The sequence below is a fragment of the Seriola aureovittata genome, chromosome 7 (genome assembly GCF_021018895.1).
Source record: "Seriola aureovittata isolate HTS-2021-v1 ecotype China chromosome 7, ASM2101889v1, whole genome shotgun sequence".
NCBI lineage: Eukaryota > Metazoa > Chordata > Actinopteri > Carangiformes > Carangidae > Seriola > Seriola aureovittata.
This window is the reverse complement of record NC_079370.1, coordinates 28,312,188-28,328,101: the sequence shown is the minus strand read 5'-3', so window position 1 is coordinate 28,328,101 and position 15,914 is coordinate 28,312,188. Positions and strand designations below refer to the sequence as shown.

The following is a 15,914-nucleotide window of genomic DNA, read 5'->3' as shown; positions in this document are numbered from 1 at the left end:
CCTCGACACAATCCTGTCTCTGAGCTCTGCAGCAGTTCCTTCCTCCTCATGGTTTCTGCTCTGATCTGTATCGTCAGCTGTGAGACCTGATATAGACAGGTGTGCGTCTTTTCCACATCATGTCGTCAGCTGAGTTTACCTCAGGTAGACTCCAATAAAGGTCTAGAAACATCTTAAAGATGATCAAGGGAATTTTTTAAAATTTCTTTATTGTACACAAGTTCATATACAAAGGTACAAACACACACACAGAGAATAAAACAATAAAATAAAAGACAAAGACAAACCAAAAAATACACAAATAAATAAAAAACAAAATCATATTTTACATGTTACGAAACTAGAGTTTGTTTTCTATGCATATTATATTCATGTAATATTCATTTAACATCAGATAACATGGTGCTATATTCTTTAAATTCATTAATAAACTGCAGGTAAGTTGGCTTGGTTCTTAACCATTTTTTCTTATGAATATGGAATTTTCCAAAAATAATAAAAAGCTGTATTACATACATGTTGCTTTCAATCCTACCTTGACAAAAATATAGCATTACAGCAAACATAACTATTTCAATATTCACTTTTATGATCAAGAGAAATGGAGGAACTAGAGCTAAACTTCAAGTGTCATAGCAAATGGTCTGAATACTTGTGTCAATATGATATGAGTTTTTCCTTTTTAATAAGTTTGTAAAAATGTTTGTAAAAAAAAAATATTTTTTGTATTCTTATTTTAGTATAAGCCTGCAACTCAACAAAATGTGAAACGTGAAGGTGTTTTTTTTTATTCTGACAACAAAAAAAGGAAAAACTGCTCTGCCTGATTGTGTGACGTAGCGCGCTTCTGTGTATGTGGGTAATGAAGTCCTTTTAGCCTTACCCTACCGCAAGTGTTTGCCCTAGAAACTACAATACCCACATTTTCCACCGTACACGTAACTCCTGTTGACATCCGCCGGTAGGCCAACTTACGCGTACAACAGTTCATTCTACAAGGCTTGGGGAAGGTTTGGCTACTGAAAGGTAAAGTTTTACGTTGTTTTACGTTGCTCTAATTAGTCGTAATTCGTTTCATATTGCAGGTTCTCCACATCGCTAAAGCTAATACGGCTGGGAAGTGGAAGTTAGGTTGTCGAGCTAACATTAGCTAGCTCCGCAGACTTACACAACGTTAGTGAGCATCTTTACTTCAGTTGTGTTTAAAGTTAGTAAAAGTTTCACAGGGGATTAATTGTGATGCCGAACATGCCAACATACCATAACGATGTGCTACATTTGCTTAACAATATTCTACTTTATGTGTGTGATTCTCATTTAGAAAGACAACTTTAAAATGACAGCTTTTCGGTTGGGGTGTGGCTTGTACATTGACACGTGCTTTGGTAATCAAAAGAAGACCACACTGCTATGACAGTTCCGTTTACTGTTTGTATCTGTATGTCTGTTAGTCACAGAAAGAAACTGGAGGACCAGTGTGTGGATGAGAACGTTGGAGAACAATGTCTCCTCCACGGTTGACAGGTGCGCTGCGCTCCTTCTCCCATGTTAGCAAAAAGGAGGACTTACATGAAAACCCCTATGATCTGAAGGTAAGACCAACTGGTGACTAGCTGGAAACTTGTACTGTCCCATAGAACACTGATTTTCATAAGCGTAAACTGAAATTTAGTCTATCGTGAAGAACTCAATGAAGGGACCAACTGTGCACAAAAATGATATTATATTCACCATTATGCACCTTTATTCAATGAGATTTTTAACAGCATTCATGTCAATCTCTTAAAAATATAAGACAGAACTGTTTGCTAGTTCAAGGTCTGATAAGCAGTTCTGAGTGTAACGCCCCCTTGAACCCCTACAGTGACAAGTACAGTCAAGGATGGTGTTTGATGGATTGAGTGAAAATAAACTACAATGTGTGTGTTTGTGGTGAATGAAGGAACATGTGCAACAGTGTAGTTCATTCATGTACTGTATTTTTAATAGTTTTTGAACAGTTTTGTTTTTATGGCACAGAGGTATAAGATATGGTATCAGTCAGTCTATCAATTGTCCTTTCTGTCTTTCTTTTGGTCACTCCCTCTCTTGCCTCCATGCTCTATTTTTGCCCCCTGTACTCCATCTCCTCTGCTTCATCACCACTTTACCCGATTTGTTTTGTGCTATAAAGTAGGATGTTCATCCAGAGTTATGGTGCCAGAATGAAGAGAACTGAGCACATTACTCCTGTCCTTAAAGCTTCCAGTTACTTTTTAAAGTGCTGCTGCTACTTTATAAATCACTCAGTAATCTTGGACCAACATGCATTTCTGATCTCCTGGAAGAGTTTAACACCAGTAGGACTCTTAGATCTTTAGGAAGGAGTCAACTGGTACTACCTGGACTCAGAACCTGATAAGGTTAAGTTGCTTTTATTTATCAGGTTGCACAAAAATGGAACCAGCTTCATTTTATCATCAAATGTGCCCCAGCTCGAGACATTTTCAAATTAAAATTAAAACTGCTGTTTGATTGATTAGTTTCTCTACTGCAGGCTTATTTCCTTATATCCTGCACTGGGGCAACATACAACCATCACTGCACTGCAGTTCCATTGTAGTTCTGCTCTATCATTATTTTTGTATATTTTATTTTCATTTTGATGTATTTTACTAAATTTAGTGACACTTTATTCAATTTAATTCTAGTTTTTATTGCTTATTGTTTTCAAATATTTTAATGCTTTTCTTTGCACGTGTCAAGCACTGAGTTGCATCTGTGCCTGAAACGTGCTGTAAAGCTGTCTTGTCTTTTTGAAATACAACCAGCTGCTTACGTATGTAATCTGAGTTGGTTAGGGATGGGAATCGAAAACTGGCTCCAGTTGAGAACCGGTTCCAACTTCCATTGACATAATTTGCCTTTATGTTTGAAGATTCCCTTATTGATACCTTCCACTTAGTTCCGCGTGCTTTTTAATGACGTCACGCTTTCAGGAGAGGCGTCGTGCTGACTGCCTCTCGTGAAAGCGTGACGTCATTATTCCTCGAATCCTTTATTACAATGAAGGATTCGAGGAAGTGTGGCTTAGTTTTACACAAAATGACGCTAACATTTGTCGACACAGCAAGGCATTAAATATCAGGAGTGCCATTTGTTTGACGCTCTACGCCTCCGGTCAATGAGTGCTTCTCAGCAGAGCAGTCAGGGTATGTATTAGTGATGTGTCGGTCGCCATCGATCCGGCTCTTTAAAGTGAGCGATGGGAGCCGGCTCCCGTCCGAGAGCTGTTTTATTTCTTTTAAAAAAAAAATTTTTTTTTTGTTAATACAAAGCAGACATGAAGAGGCAGACAGCACCCCCTCCTCGAGGGATTGAACAACTACAGAGCAGTTATCCATCTTGTTCAGTGTTCAGAGACTCATAATAAAGTTTGCGTTGTTGACCTGTACAGGCATACTTTTTTTCCACACAGAAAATCTACTGGAATCGATAAAGAATCGGAGCGATAAGCAGAATCGATAATGGCATTGGTATCAATAAAAATTGTATCAATTCCCACTCCTAGTGTTGGTAGAGATGCTTCTGTCTTGCAGTATTGAACATTTCCACCGATACGCTCTGTGAAGTGGAGATGTGTTAAGTCTGCATTAACAATACTTTTTTTGAAGTTATGTGTTAAATCATCATTCATTGATTTTCTGACCACTGTTTACACTGGAACGTGTGCCCACGCCTGTTTCATGAACTAATCAAATACTTGCAAATCATTCTGTAGACTAATGCTCTAATTGATCTAAAATAGACCTTAAAATAGGCCATTCAAATGATTCCTTGATCGGCAGAAACATTTTCAGCATCCCTCATCAGCTTTGTTTCCTACAGAAGAGGATTAGGGCAATGTGAAAAAAAAAAAAAATCAGATTTGGCCCTAATCCACTATCATAGAGAGAAAACTATAATAAACCAACTTTACACCGCTAAACAGCAGACTGATAAAATTAGAGACTAGCTGGTGAACATAGTGAAGTATTTAGCTGCTAAACAACCAGATATTTTTCTCAAGAGATGGCGTAGACTAAAACAGAGCAAAAAAGAGAATCAATATTGTACTTGCATTCATCAGGTGGACGGGAACTGAATGTGTAAATAAATAAATATTTGCTAAGACATAAGCTATATTAATTTAAAAGGGGATAATACAGACAGGTGCCAGAACAGCTTCAATGCTCCTTGCCTATCTTTTTTTGGCTTTTTACAACCAGCAATAATTTGCTACATAATTTAAAAAAAAAAAAACTGTGTGTTTTCTCCCTGTCAGTAATTTGTTTTTCAGACCAGCTCTCATTTCTTCCTGAGACTTAAAATTAAATTGGGCTCTGTATTCAGCCGTTCACTTTTACCTGTCTCACCTCCAGTTAAATCCTCTATGCAAAAAAACATTCTCCAGGGGAAAAGATGGCAGGTGTAACTCTCAGATTATCTCATAGCTTGTGTGCAAAATACTGAGTTTTAGAAGACATGCTGATTGTAATGGAGTCATTGTGTTAATGCTTCTCCTCACCTTGAAGCCTGAACCGTCAGACCTGCCTAGATTTAATACACTGCTCTAATTAAAAAAAAAAAAAAGAAGTTATGCTCATTAGCATTGACTTTTCTACAAAACTAATGAGGATACATGTGTAACTGCAGTGTAATGCACTAGTGAGGCAACAAAAATAGTATTATTTTGGTATGATTGAAGAAAGGTCAGGCATTGTTGTGCCATTAGTATCAAAAGCAGTTTACGATTTATGATGCCCATTTACAAGTATGCTTTAGTCTCTGCAAAAGAGATTGTGCTATATGACTCAGTTTATCTGTTCATGAATAATATAATATTATAGTAGAAGAGCTAAACATTGAAAAAAAATCACCTGGTGTGACCATTCTCACTAAAATGGTGACTCACTGCAATCACAATATTTTTCTTATTTTGACAATATTGTGATTGCAGTGAGTCACGATTTTATTTTTGCAGTTTAATTTTCCCTGAAAAAATTGATAATGTTGATGATGATGTGATTTTTGCTGGGAGCTCTACCAAATAAGTACGTTCTCTTATGTCTGGAGAATATGATTTGCAGATTGGGGCAACACCACAATGCTTCATTAATAATGGTATGCTGTGATACATTGTACCTTTTTTAACAAAAAAATTACAGCTCCTGTGATTTGAATATTGCACTCGATTTGAATGATATTTTGAGTAATTGTTCAGCCCTACTGAATGGACAATATTCTGGGAGAAATTCTATGACCATTAGCTGACTGAGAATTTCTGGAGAACTTGGTGCATTATTGAGATGTAAATACAGAATCATACTGAACTAAATACGTACTAAACAGCTCTACTTTGAAAGTACCAGAAGCATAGCAACATATTAAAATAATATGTCATATAATAATAAATTATATGAAATCCAGCATCTATTAGTTAATCTTGCCTTGCAGTGTCTGTTCAGTAATTTGAGCATTTACAAGGTGGCATTGAGGGTCTAATGAAAATATGCTGTTGAGTTGCATAATGGGAAATGTAGGATCCAGTGTTTTTGGAACTTAAATTTGATATGAGTAAAGTACATATTAAAACATTTAGCAAGCACGGCATATACGGAAATATGATCAAAGTGCTATAGATGAATGAAAAAATACAATTTTACTAAATGGGGCAACAGTAAAAACCCTCCAGTATGTTTGATCGAAATAACCTAATAGATTATTTTGGTTTGAAGACATGCCACAGAAAGTAGACATGGTCTTGATTGATTGTATTACATCATTAGTGACTGACCACACTGATTGCACCCCATGCTGTTTTTACAAAATATCTGCACAGTATTGGCAGACTATTGGAGTACCCTGGTCTTATCCAAGGGTATGTGGGTAATTAGAAATACCTGAGATTATTAGAGCAGTGAGTGCTGCTGTTCTCTGTCTTGAAATGTGATTGTATCTCTCCCTGTGACTCATGTTAGACCAAACGTCGGAAGAGACAGGAGTTGTTTGCCAGAGAGGGCCTGACTTGGCAGAAGATTGTCCATTTCTGCAACGAGCATCAGGACAAAGCTAAGCACCAAGCTGCCAATCAGGAACTGAAGAGCTTCCTTCTGGCAGCCAAACAGATTGGTAATTAACTCCTCAGCCTCAAATCCATTGTCATTTCAATCTATTTTCTTGTGTTTGTGTTATACTGATGAAAACATTGTTGGAAGTAACAGAGTGCCATCTACTTTCAGACTGCTTGTATAAAAGTGTGGCACCCTTGCCTTATCCTGTGAGTGCCTAAATAACATAACCTTTAAATGGCTGTATAGTGCTGTATTCACTATAAGTGGATGTTGCACTGCAAGACAGATACTCTGGCAAGAAACAAATACTTTGAGAGAATTTTACTGATATGCCACAAATATATGATATCCACATATTTGTGTCTCGACAAATACGTAAATTAACAAGACATTGTCATTACATTAATGAAAAGAGTAATCTGGTTGCACTCAAAATACAAATACAAATAAAACAGCCTTTTAAATCTTCTAATGTTATAATACCATTGCGCCTTTTCTGAAGGGTAGAAACTTTTAAAAGATCATCTTTTCTAAATGGGTTTTAACCGTCTGATTTATATGGACACTCTTGACATCCCTGACATTGATCCTTCTCTACTCTCTACTTTTATCTGATGGCAAGAAGTTCCACTGAATCAGACATTTCTGCTACTTGTGGAATTTGAGTCAGTGATGTTATTCCAAAAACCTTTTTAAACCTCAGGAGTCACATTATAAAGGTGCACTCGAAATTTGATATTGATCCGATAACACTGACTTGGCCAGGTCATGACAACAACTGTAGAGCTCCATTAAAGCAGTGCAGTTGCCTGATTTCACTGTAGCCATCAGGTGGTATTTCATGCTCAAACATTTGCTGTGGCATCATGGAAAAGGTAAAAATACAACCAGCATGTGCCGAGAAAAACACTTTATTGGTTCATAATGTAGAAAACTGTAAATCTATTGTGCAAAAGGAACAACCCATTTCCATGCCTGAAAATGTGGCGTTTCAGTGCTTAATTGAAAATCTTGAGCCAACACACACTGCCAACAGAAATGTCTGTCTCACATCTGTACAGCAAGACCTGCAGTGCAACTCTGCAAAAGTGCAGAGCAGCTGTAGATGAGGTAGACTACTGAAGAACGCTTACAGATAATTCTTACATAAAAGATATTAGAGTTTAAAAAAATTTGGTATAGCTCCTTGAAAAAGCTTGTGTATGAATTCCTGCTCTGATTCCTTAAAGTAGCATGAGAAACTCCTGCAACTGGAGATGAGACACTACACTGACGTCAGCCTAACTGTTACTGAAAAGACATTTTACTGCAGTAGAAGTAAAATCACTGTGTAAAAATGTTCTCAGATAAAAGTACAAGGAAAGTCATTTAAAAAGTACTCTGGATAAATGTGTTCCATTTTAAAAGGTGTGGGGGGGGGGTGGGGTGGGGTGGGGGGGTGGGGTGGTTACCTTATTTGGTGAGAATGATAATATATGATAAAACTGTTAAATGAAAGAACATCTTTAGGCTGCCAGGTGTGTCACTTCACAGGTGAGGACAGTACCAACATCAACCAATTCCAGTCAGGCTCTTTGCAGTCAGTGTTCACTTTATTAGGAACATCCAGCTAAAACTTATGTAGAGTAATACAATAGTTCTACAGTGAATCCTCCTTAATGAAGGTTCTAATCAGTTTGTATTAAAATTTTAATCATTTTTTTTAGACAGTTGTTGATTCAACTGATCATTTTTGAGGATGTAGTGTTTGAAGCTCTATTACATTTTACATTCACTGATATAAATAGGGTGGACAAAATAATAAAAAACACACGCCTGGTGTATGTGTGTGTGTATGTGTATATACATACACACACATACATATGTATACACATGTATATTGTGTATATTTCATTATTTCATTTATACATTGTCTATCTTGTTTATACTTCTGAATGTTCTTATTTGCTCTGTAAAGCGTCCTTGGGTGTCCTGAAAGGCGCTTATAAATAATGTGTATTAGTATTAGTAGTAGTATTAGTAGTAGTATTATTAGTAGTAGGGTCCAGAATTGTGGGACCTCCTTCCCAGAGTGGAAAAATAGATACATTTAAAATTAATAATAAAAACATACATAAGCCTAAAGAATTTATATGTATGTATGTTTTAATAAACCTGCATGTATAAATTAAATGTAGATTGTTAACAAATATGGTTTCAACATGTTATACCATATTAGAATTAATCATATATATTTTAATATGTGTACATTTACCAATTTTACTATGGGTATTTCATATATGTTTTAAACTTAGATCATATCTTCAGCACTGCAAAACTGTACTGTAGGAGGCTATGTAATCTATAATGATAAAGTGAAAACATGATTTTAGTAATTTTTGCAAAATTATTACAAATCAAAGAGTGAAATTGCTCATTTACAAAAGTATTCAGACCCTTAATTCAGTAGCTTGTAGAAGCTCCTTGGAAGTAATTACAGCTCTGAGTCTTTTGGTAAGTCAACAAGCACATGCTACAAGCTTTACACACCTGGATTTGGGCAGTTTATCCCATTCTTCCTGGCAGATCCTCTCAGGCTCTGTCAGAGTGGATGGGATGTGTGTATGAACTGCCATCTTTAGGTCTCTCCACGATTGTTCAATGGGGTTTACAGCTGGCTTTGGCTGAGCCACTCAAGGACAGTCAGAGACTTGTATCACAGCCACTCCAGCGTTATTTTGGCTGTATGCCCCAGGTCATATTCGTGCTGACAAGAACACTCAGAGTTGTAAATGCAGCCAAAGGGGTTTCTACAAAGTACTCAATTAAGAGTCTGAACACTTTCGAAAATGAGAGAAATTTTCAGAAATTTGCAAACATTTCTGCATTTTCACTTTGTCATTGTGGATTGTTCAGTGTTCCATCAATCAATGGGCAAAAATGGCAATTTGATCCATTTAAAATTACACCACAACAAAGTGTGCAAAAAGTGAAGTGGTCTGAATACTTTCTCAAACCACTATAAGCTAAAAACTGGTGGTCTGAGGCAGGAGGATGAATGTTGCTTAGTCAGTAGAAATGCTAGGTTATTGTTTTAATGGACTACTGTACAGAGTCTACTGGCACAGACTGGATGTGCATATAATTGGCCTATAAATTTATATCTAAGGTCCAGGAACAACAACAACAACAAAAAAAAAAACATACTAGATTTACTCAAGACATAGAAACAGGTGTTTGATAGCATGCTGCAATCCCTGCTCTATGACATCAAGTGTTAGCTGAATTTAACAAGTTAATTATGGAGCTTACATGAAAAACTTTCAGATTTTCAATTAGTTTGTGTTTTTCTTCTTTCCTGGTAGTATTTTTCTCTTCTCATTCATCAGTGGAGAGTCACAGTATTTGTTGTTGTGATGCTCTCCACCACTTCATATGTTGAACCTGTCCTCTGTCTGTGTGACTGGATCCAAATAAAAAGTTGCTCTTAAGCACACTCCAGAGAGGATGAAAGCAGCCATTCTGTTCAGTTATGTGCAGCAACCAGTCTGATGCTGCTGGACTGTTTTAATTGGTTTAAATCCTTTTTATCTGTTTCTGCTTTACTCCGCCAACCTTCTTCACTCTATTCTCCCTCTGTCCTTATGACATTTTTTTCGTCTAATTGGACAATTACTCTATTTCCCTTTTAGTTAAGTACGGTTCTGGCTAAGCATGAATTGTTTGGATATTATTGAAATGAGGTGCAGGGACCTTAAACGGTGGTCTCATGCTGTAGTCTTTACCACTCAGAGGAGCAGCTGCTGATTGTTTTCTGGAGCTATGAATAGTACACAGCTCAGATTTAATGGGCATACAAAACTGCTATCTAGATACCACTAATGATAATAGAAAAGGCCGAAGGTGATTGTTACAATCAGTAATAATCCTAATAATCACCGTCATTAAACCAATAATGAATACATCAGATTTAATTGTCCTTTCAGTTTTCATTTCTGCCGATGTCAGAACCAGACTTTACAGAGGCCTGCCAATTAGGCAAGGCAGGAAACTGACTGGGCACACAACACTGACTGGGGACCTAATAGCTACAGTGATGTTAGAGGATATAGAGGAGGAGATAAATCTGATAACATTAAACAAGTGATATTTCTTTAGTGGAAATCTGGAGGGACATTTAGATGGTTGACTGCAGACAATCTGGGAACTTAAATGTAATATATTTCATCACAGCTTGTGGTATTAAAGGTTACATTTATTTGTGTTTAGTCTTCTCATTGAACTTAAGGACAGTACTTGAGTAAAGGTACTTTGTGCATTTCCACCACCAAGTAAAAGAAATGAGTCCTCCACCAAAGATTTATACCAACATTGTTGAGTAGGGAAAAGATGAGAAAACAATGATTTTGCCTGTGGCCCCCAAATCACTAAAACTGGCTCTAGCTTTGTTGACCATTGCAATCATGACATAAAAGTGTAAATATGTTGTCTTTTGTATCACAGTGGGAACTGAACACGGTCAGGAGGCCATCGAAAGTGCTGCTGTCTTTCTGTTTGAGACCTTCCACAACAAAGACCATGTGGGAACAGAGGAGACCCGGGCCATTAAACAGATGTTTGGTCCCTTTCCGGCAGCTGCAGCTGAAGCCTCCTGTGAATGTGTGGCTCGGCTTGTGGCTCCACTTGGAAACTACCGAGTTGAAGACTTTATCCAGACCCAGAGCTCCCATCATAACCCCCAGCGAGGCTCCACTTTTGGATCTAATATTGTCTTCTCACATGACTGCTACACATTGGACCCGCTGGAGGACCTTCCCTGCTCTGGTGTCCATGAGGAGAACGTGAGCCTGGACTTTATCAACTTCCTCAACAATCAGCAGAGCGGGAGGAAGGCCACCAATGAAGGAGAGGCGTTCAGTGCTGGAGGATCTTCTAGCTCCGGGGATGGAGCGATCCTTAGAACAGAGGTGGAGAAGTATCTGAACGGAGGCAACATGATCTCATCCAGTCCAGAGGAGCTGTGCACATCCCTGTTTGAAATGTTGGCCTCCCACAAGAGTGATGATGAGCTGCAAAATGAGGTTTGTGTCATACAATCTCATATACTTGTAAAATTGACCAATATAATAGATTTAATCAGACCCTGATACAGAATTTACAGGACTCAAAGAAAGATGTTGGTTTGGTTGATGGTTATCTCTCATTTATAAAAGTGTTCACACGCTTTATTCAGTACTTTGTAGAAGCCCCATTGGCAGCAGTTACAGCTTTGAATCTTCTTCAGTAGGGTATATGTCTGGGCTTTGGCTGGGCCACTCAAAGATGGTCAGAGATTTGTCCTGAATCCACTTTAGGCTTTTTTTTTTTTTTTTTTTTTTTTTTTTTTTACCTGTATGCTTCAGGTCATTGTTGTACAGACAGGTGACCCATCGCCCCAGTCTAGGAGGTCATGTCCACGCTGGAGCAGGTTTTCTTAAAGGACCTCTCTCTGTTTGGCTGCATTCATCCTTCCCTCAACTCTGACCAGTCTCCCTGTCCCCTGCTGCAGAAAAGCACCTCCATAGCCAGGTGCTGTCATCACCATGCCTCATTGTAGGGATGGTATTAGCCAGGTGATGAACAGTGCCTGTGTTTGCCAGGCATAGTATGATTACAGATAAATTAATAAAAAAATATGCTACTTTTGCTTTGATGCAGCTACTCTCTATGTCTGTAGTCACAACTCTGTGGTCTGTGTCCTGCCTACAGCACTTTCTGATTGGTTACATATCACTAGTAATAGCTTATTAGCAGTGAGAGAAAGAGAGATTTGTGTCAGTTATAAGATACTAGTGCACCGTGGACCCTCTCTCATGACTGGCTGCTGGATGACAGTAGACGAGGTTGTATCAATGTCTGAGTAAAACCTGGTTTAGCTGACATAGCAAACACCATGGTTAACAGTGGAGCTGGGAGCACTGGAGCAGTCAACAGAACGAGTGGTTTCCATCACCCCTCTCTATTTCCATTACAGTTGATTTTGCAGTGAGGTAATTTTAACCAAGTCTCAGTTTGTAAAGGCTATAGCATGCTGGGCTGTTATCCTGTGTTGCTCTGTGTACAGGGATGTTTTAAAAAAAAAAAAAAAATATATATATATATATATATATTTAATATATATATATCTATATATTAAATGAAAAATGTTTGATTCGTGTATGATGTTTGAATTTGTGTGTTGCAGTGGTGTGTTTAATATTTTGGAGCTCTTATTGATTCTATAACCTTGACCTTCAACAGCAGGCCTTTTGGGTTTGATCCAGATGCTGAATGGATCATGTCCTCGCTGTTACACCAAGTCATCCTTGGCCTTTACCTCTAGACCTTTTTAGACATCTCAAACTTCCCTCACGCCTTTGACCTTAATTGTTAATGAAGGCACTTTGGAAATATTAACAACAAGATAGCAGTCTTATTGTTAAACTTGAATTGTTTAACATTGTAGAGGATAGAAGAAGAGATGAGATGAAATGAGTGGCATGTTGTTCTGTTTGGGAGGGGTTGTTACTTTGGCCCAACTCATTAGAAGTAATTGGTGTATCAGTCCTATAGATATAGCTTACCTTTTGACACACAAGCAGTTAGCAGTAGTAGTTTCTTGGGACACTTAATGTTAAGTTTATAGTGTTGATTGATTTAAGTGTTGATGTATCAAGTCCGCTTACAAAAACCTGTGCCATCTCATACACACTGGTCACCTGTGGCTTGGTTTTTCCAACTAGGGAAGCAATTGTCAGTGAGCAGCACCAGTTCTATTTGAATCAGTGAAAAAGTCTGAGATGTGAGCGGTGGCTCTCCGGTGGTACTTAATATCAACTGTCACTATTAATGTTAATTCCATCAGTAACTCGATGATGTGTCTAAATTAAACTTGGCTGTCGGTTTGTGTGCTTATGCCGCTGTCAGTACTTGTCAAAGTACTTTGTGAAGGAAGAGGCTTTACTCTGTAACACCACTGTAAAACCACAAATGAACTGAGTGTTTCTTTAGTTCCAACAAATCCAACAGAGTGTACCTTCATCTTTCAGTTGGGTTGTGACATGTCACTGTCAGGGATGACATTCTCCCAACTGAACTTTCATTCATATCCTTTTATCTTATAGACTTAATATTTATGAACCGTGACCTTCAGTCATTTTTCAGTATCAATTTGATGATTTCATAATTACATAATTATTAAATGAAGACAGCATGAAGAAGAAATAATAAAAAACCTAGTATACTTTTCTCTTCAAATAAATCAAATCATTTTCCTTTCAAGTTTCTCCTCGTCAGGGTTGCCAGGTCCTACCTTTGAAGTGTTGCCGCTGGTTGGGTAGAACTATTATACAAATTACATGAATAATATCTATAAATAAAAATCCATATTTTAAATGAAATAATTTGTTACCCAAATCATACCAAACTGAGTCTAGGTGAGTTCGCACACTCGTGAACCATACACACAGTATCTACTGTATCTAATTACACTGAGCCATTTTACGCCCCTTTTAATGCTGAAACTAAACATTGATTGTGCTACTTTGTAGATAGTACAATACATTTGGAAATTCTATCAATGCAGTTGGACTTTAAAAACAGAGGCATATTTTGAATTCTGGTATTGTGCTGGTTTTGATTGGTCATTGGCAACTCTGCTCCTCCTTTATTAAAGAAAAAAAACGTATTAATGAAATTTTTATTGTGCCCCTAGTTTTTTATGTGCTCCTAAATTTTTCAAATTAGGAGCACAAGTGCTCCTTGGGGAAAAAAAGTTGTAGAGTCCTTTGGATTAAGGGGGGGGGGGAGAAAAAGAGTGCTCCATTATGCTGTTACTGTTGTGTCTCCAGCAGTGGAAAATACTGCTACAGTGCTCGAACCGGTGAAACCCAGCATTATCTTTAGCAAGTCTTTGCCAATGTGATGCGTGGATGGGTCATTTGTTAAAGCCTGTATGTGTAAGAATTTTAAAAAATTTCAACTTTGCTACCCCACAGTGGTAGAATCAAAAACACCAATGGGTGTTGATGTACTCCTCCCCTCAACCAGGGACGCTGAGATGGAGGGGCTGAAAGCAACATGTAGACTGTACTAAAGTTTCAGTGGAATTATAAAAACTCTGACAGATCACAAAAAAAGTATAGTTTTTTTATTTTGAGTTCTCACCAATTTGTTTTTGATATGCTCGAAAGTTTTGCTAGGATACAATAAGTAAAATCACTGCTGGAGAGAGATTTCCATTGCATTGACCTGCTGTAACGGCACAGCTAAGAGAGGTTCCAACAGAAGGCAACCCCTTCTGTTTTGATACGCCTCCACATCTGCCTGTGTGAACCAAACAGACAGAAAGCAGATCTTGAAATAAAGCCCTAAGTGGCAGTTTGTGTGTTCCAACCTTATTGTGCTCACCAGAAGGAAACCTTGAGCAGCAATGAGCAGGTTTCAGGCTTTACATAGCAAAGTCATCTCAGCTAGTTTAATTTTGTTTAAAGAAGGAGAGAGTCCAAGCACACACTTTTTTGATCATCTAAATGTTTGCTGAAAAAAATTCAAAATGTAAGTGTCCCTGCAGTAAATAATATCTTATCTTGTCTAACTTATAGTAAAAGCATTGGTGAGCTCACTGATGGGGAAAAAAATCTACTTCCACACTTCTTAATAATATTTTCCTCTAAAGAGAAATGGCAAAAATAAGGTTGGATTGGAGCTAATGACAGGCTGAGAGAGAAAATGGAATCAAAAAACACAATGGAAGGTGCAATTACGATACAAAGTTGTTTCTGCAGTTTCAGCTACAATTCAGCAAAATAATCCATCATTGTGTTGTTTGTTGTACTAAAGGCTTTTTTTTGTAGAAGACATTGAGATAGACTATGCTAAACTTAAATTCATACAGACTCATGGGATGGTTGGGCCGGCCTTTTAAATGTTTTACTTTTTTGACTGTTAGGTATAGCGCCACCATCAGGCCGTTTGCGATCATATTTTTTGAGAAGCATCTGCACATCATTTCCAGTTATCCCTAGCTGGTTCAACCGCATGGCAAATTGAACAATGGCATAAGATGGCAAATTCTGATGATTTTGGTCAATACTCTTCCCCAGAGCATGTGCTCCAAAACTGGTGAAATTCTGTTCACAAGGTTTTGAGATGCCATTTATGGGTTGGGCTACAAATTACAAGGCTTGTTTCCAAACACTGGCTGAAAATATCTACCAAGGTTTATGATGATTGGGCAGATCGTTGGCAACATTTTTTGATTGATGGCGGCCATGTTTTTGGACTTATCTTGCCCATTTATAATAGAATTGTGTATCTCAGTCCCGCAGGGCTGTATACCAAATTTGGTGTTGATAGAGTCAAAATCCAAAAAAGTCTATTCACATGACTGTTTTTCACATTATGCAAATTGTCAAAAAATCCATCATGACAGACATTTATGGTCCAAGAGGCTTTTTGTAGAACACATTGAGATGAACTTGTGTGTCAAAATTTCAAATGAATTGGATGTACATTGTGAGGAATGTGGCCTTTCCAAAATTGCGTTCTTGGGCCTTAATTACAGGGCTACCGTCTGGACGATTGGGCTCATTTTTCTTGGAAAACATTTACACATCGTTTCCAGTTACTGGGCCAGTTTTATATTTCTAGCTCATTTCTTGCTCATGGCAGTTTGAGCCATGGCGATGAAGACGACAAATAATAATAATAATGATCCAGCACAAACTCAATAGGGTTCTAGCCCTTCTGGGTTAGAACCTTAATAAAGCTCGGGATCAGGTGCACACTGTAGGTTAGCTTCTCATCATGTTAAAACCTCCAGCA

General features: G+C 37.8%; 1 protein-coding gene across 1 annotated transcript in view; it reads left to right on the top strand.

The window, feature by feature from the left end:
• The first annotated feature begins 937 nt into the window (after window positions 1–937).
• ascc3 (activating signal cointegrator 1 complex subunit 3) overlaps window positions 938–15,914 on the top strand; it is a 162,495-nt gene continuing 147,518 nt past the window's right edge. The window contains exons 1-4 of the mRNA XM_056380794.1: window positions 938–1,026; window positions 1,452–1,592; window positions 6,000–6,150; window positions 10,575–11,152. Of these exons, the coding sequence (XP_056236769.1) occupies window positions 1,503–1,592; window positions 6,000–6,150; window positions 10,575–11,152 (819 nt within the window). The 5' untranslated portion in view covers window positions 938–1,026; window positions 1,452–1,502. The remainder of the gene's footprint in view (window positions 1,027–1,451; window positions 1,593–5,999; window positions 6,151–10,574; window positions 11,153–15,914) is intronic.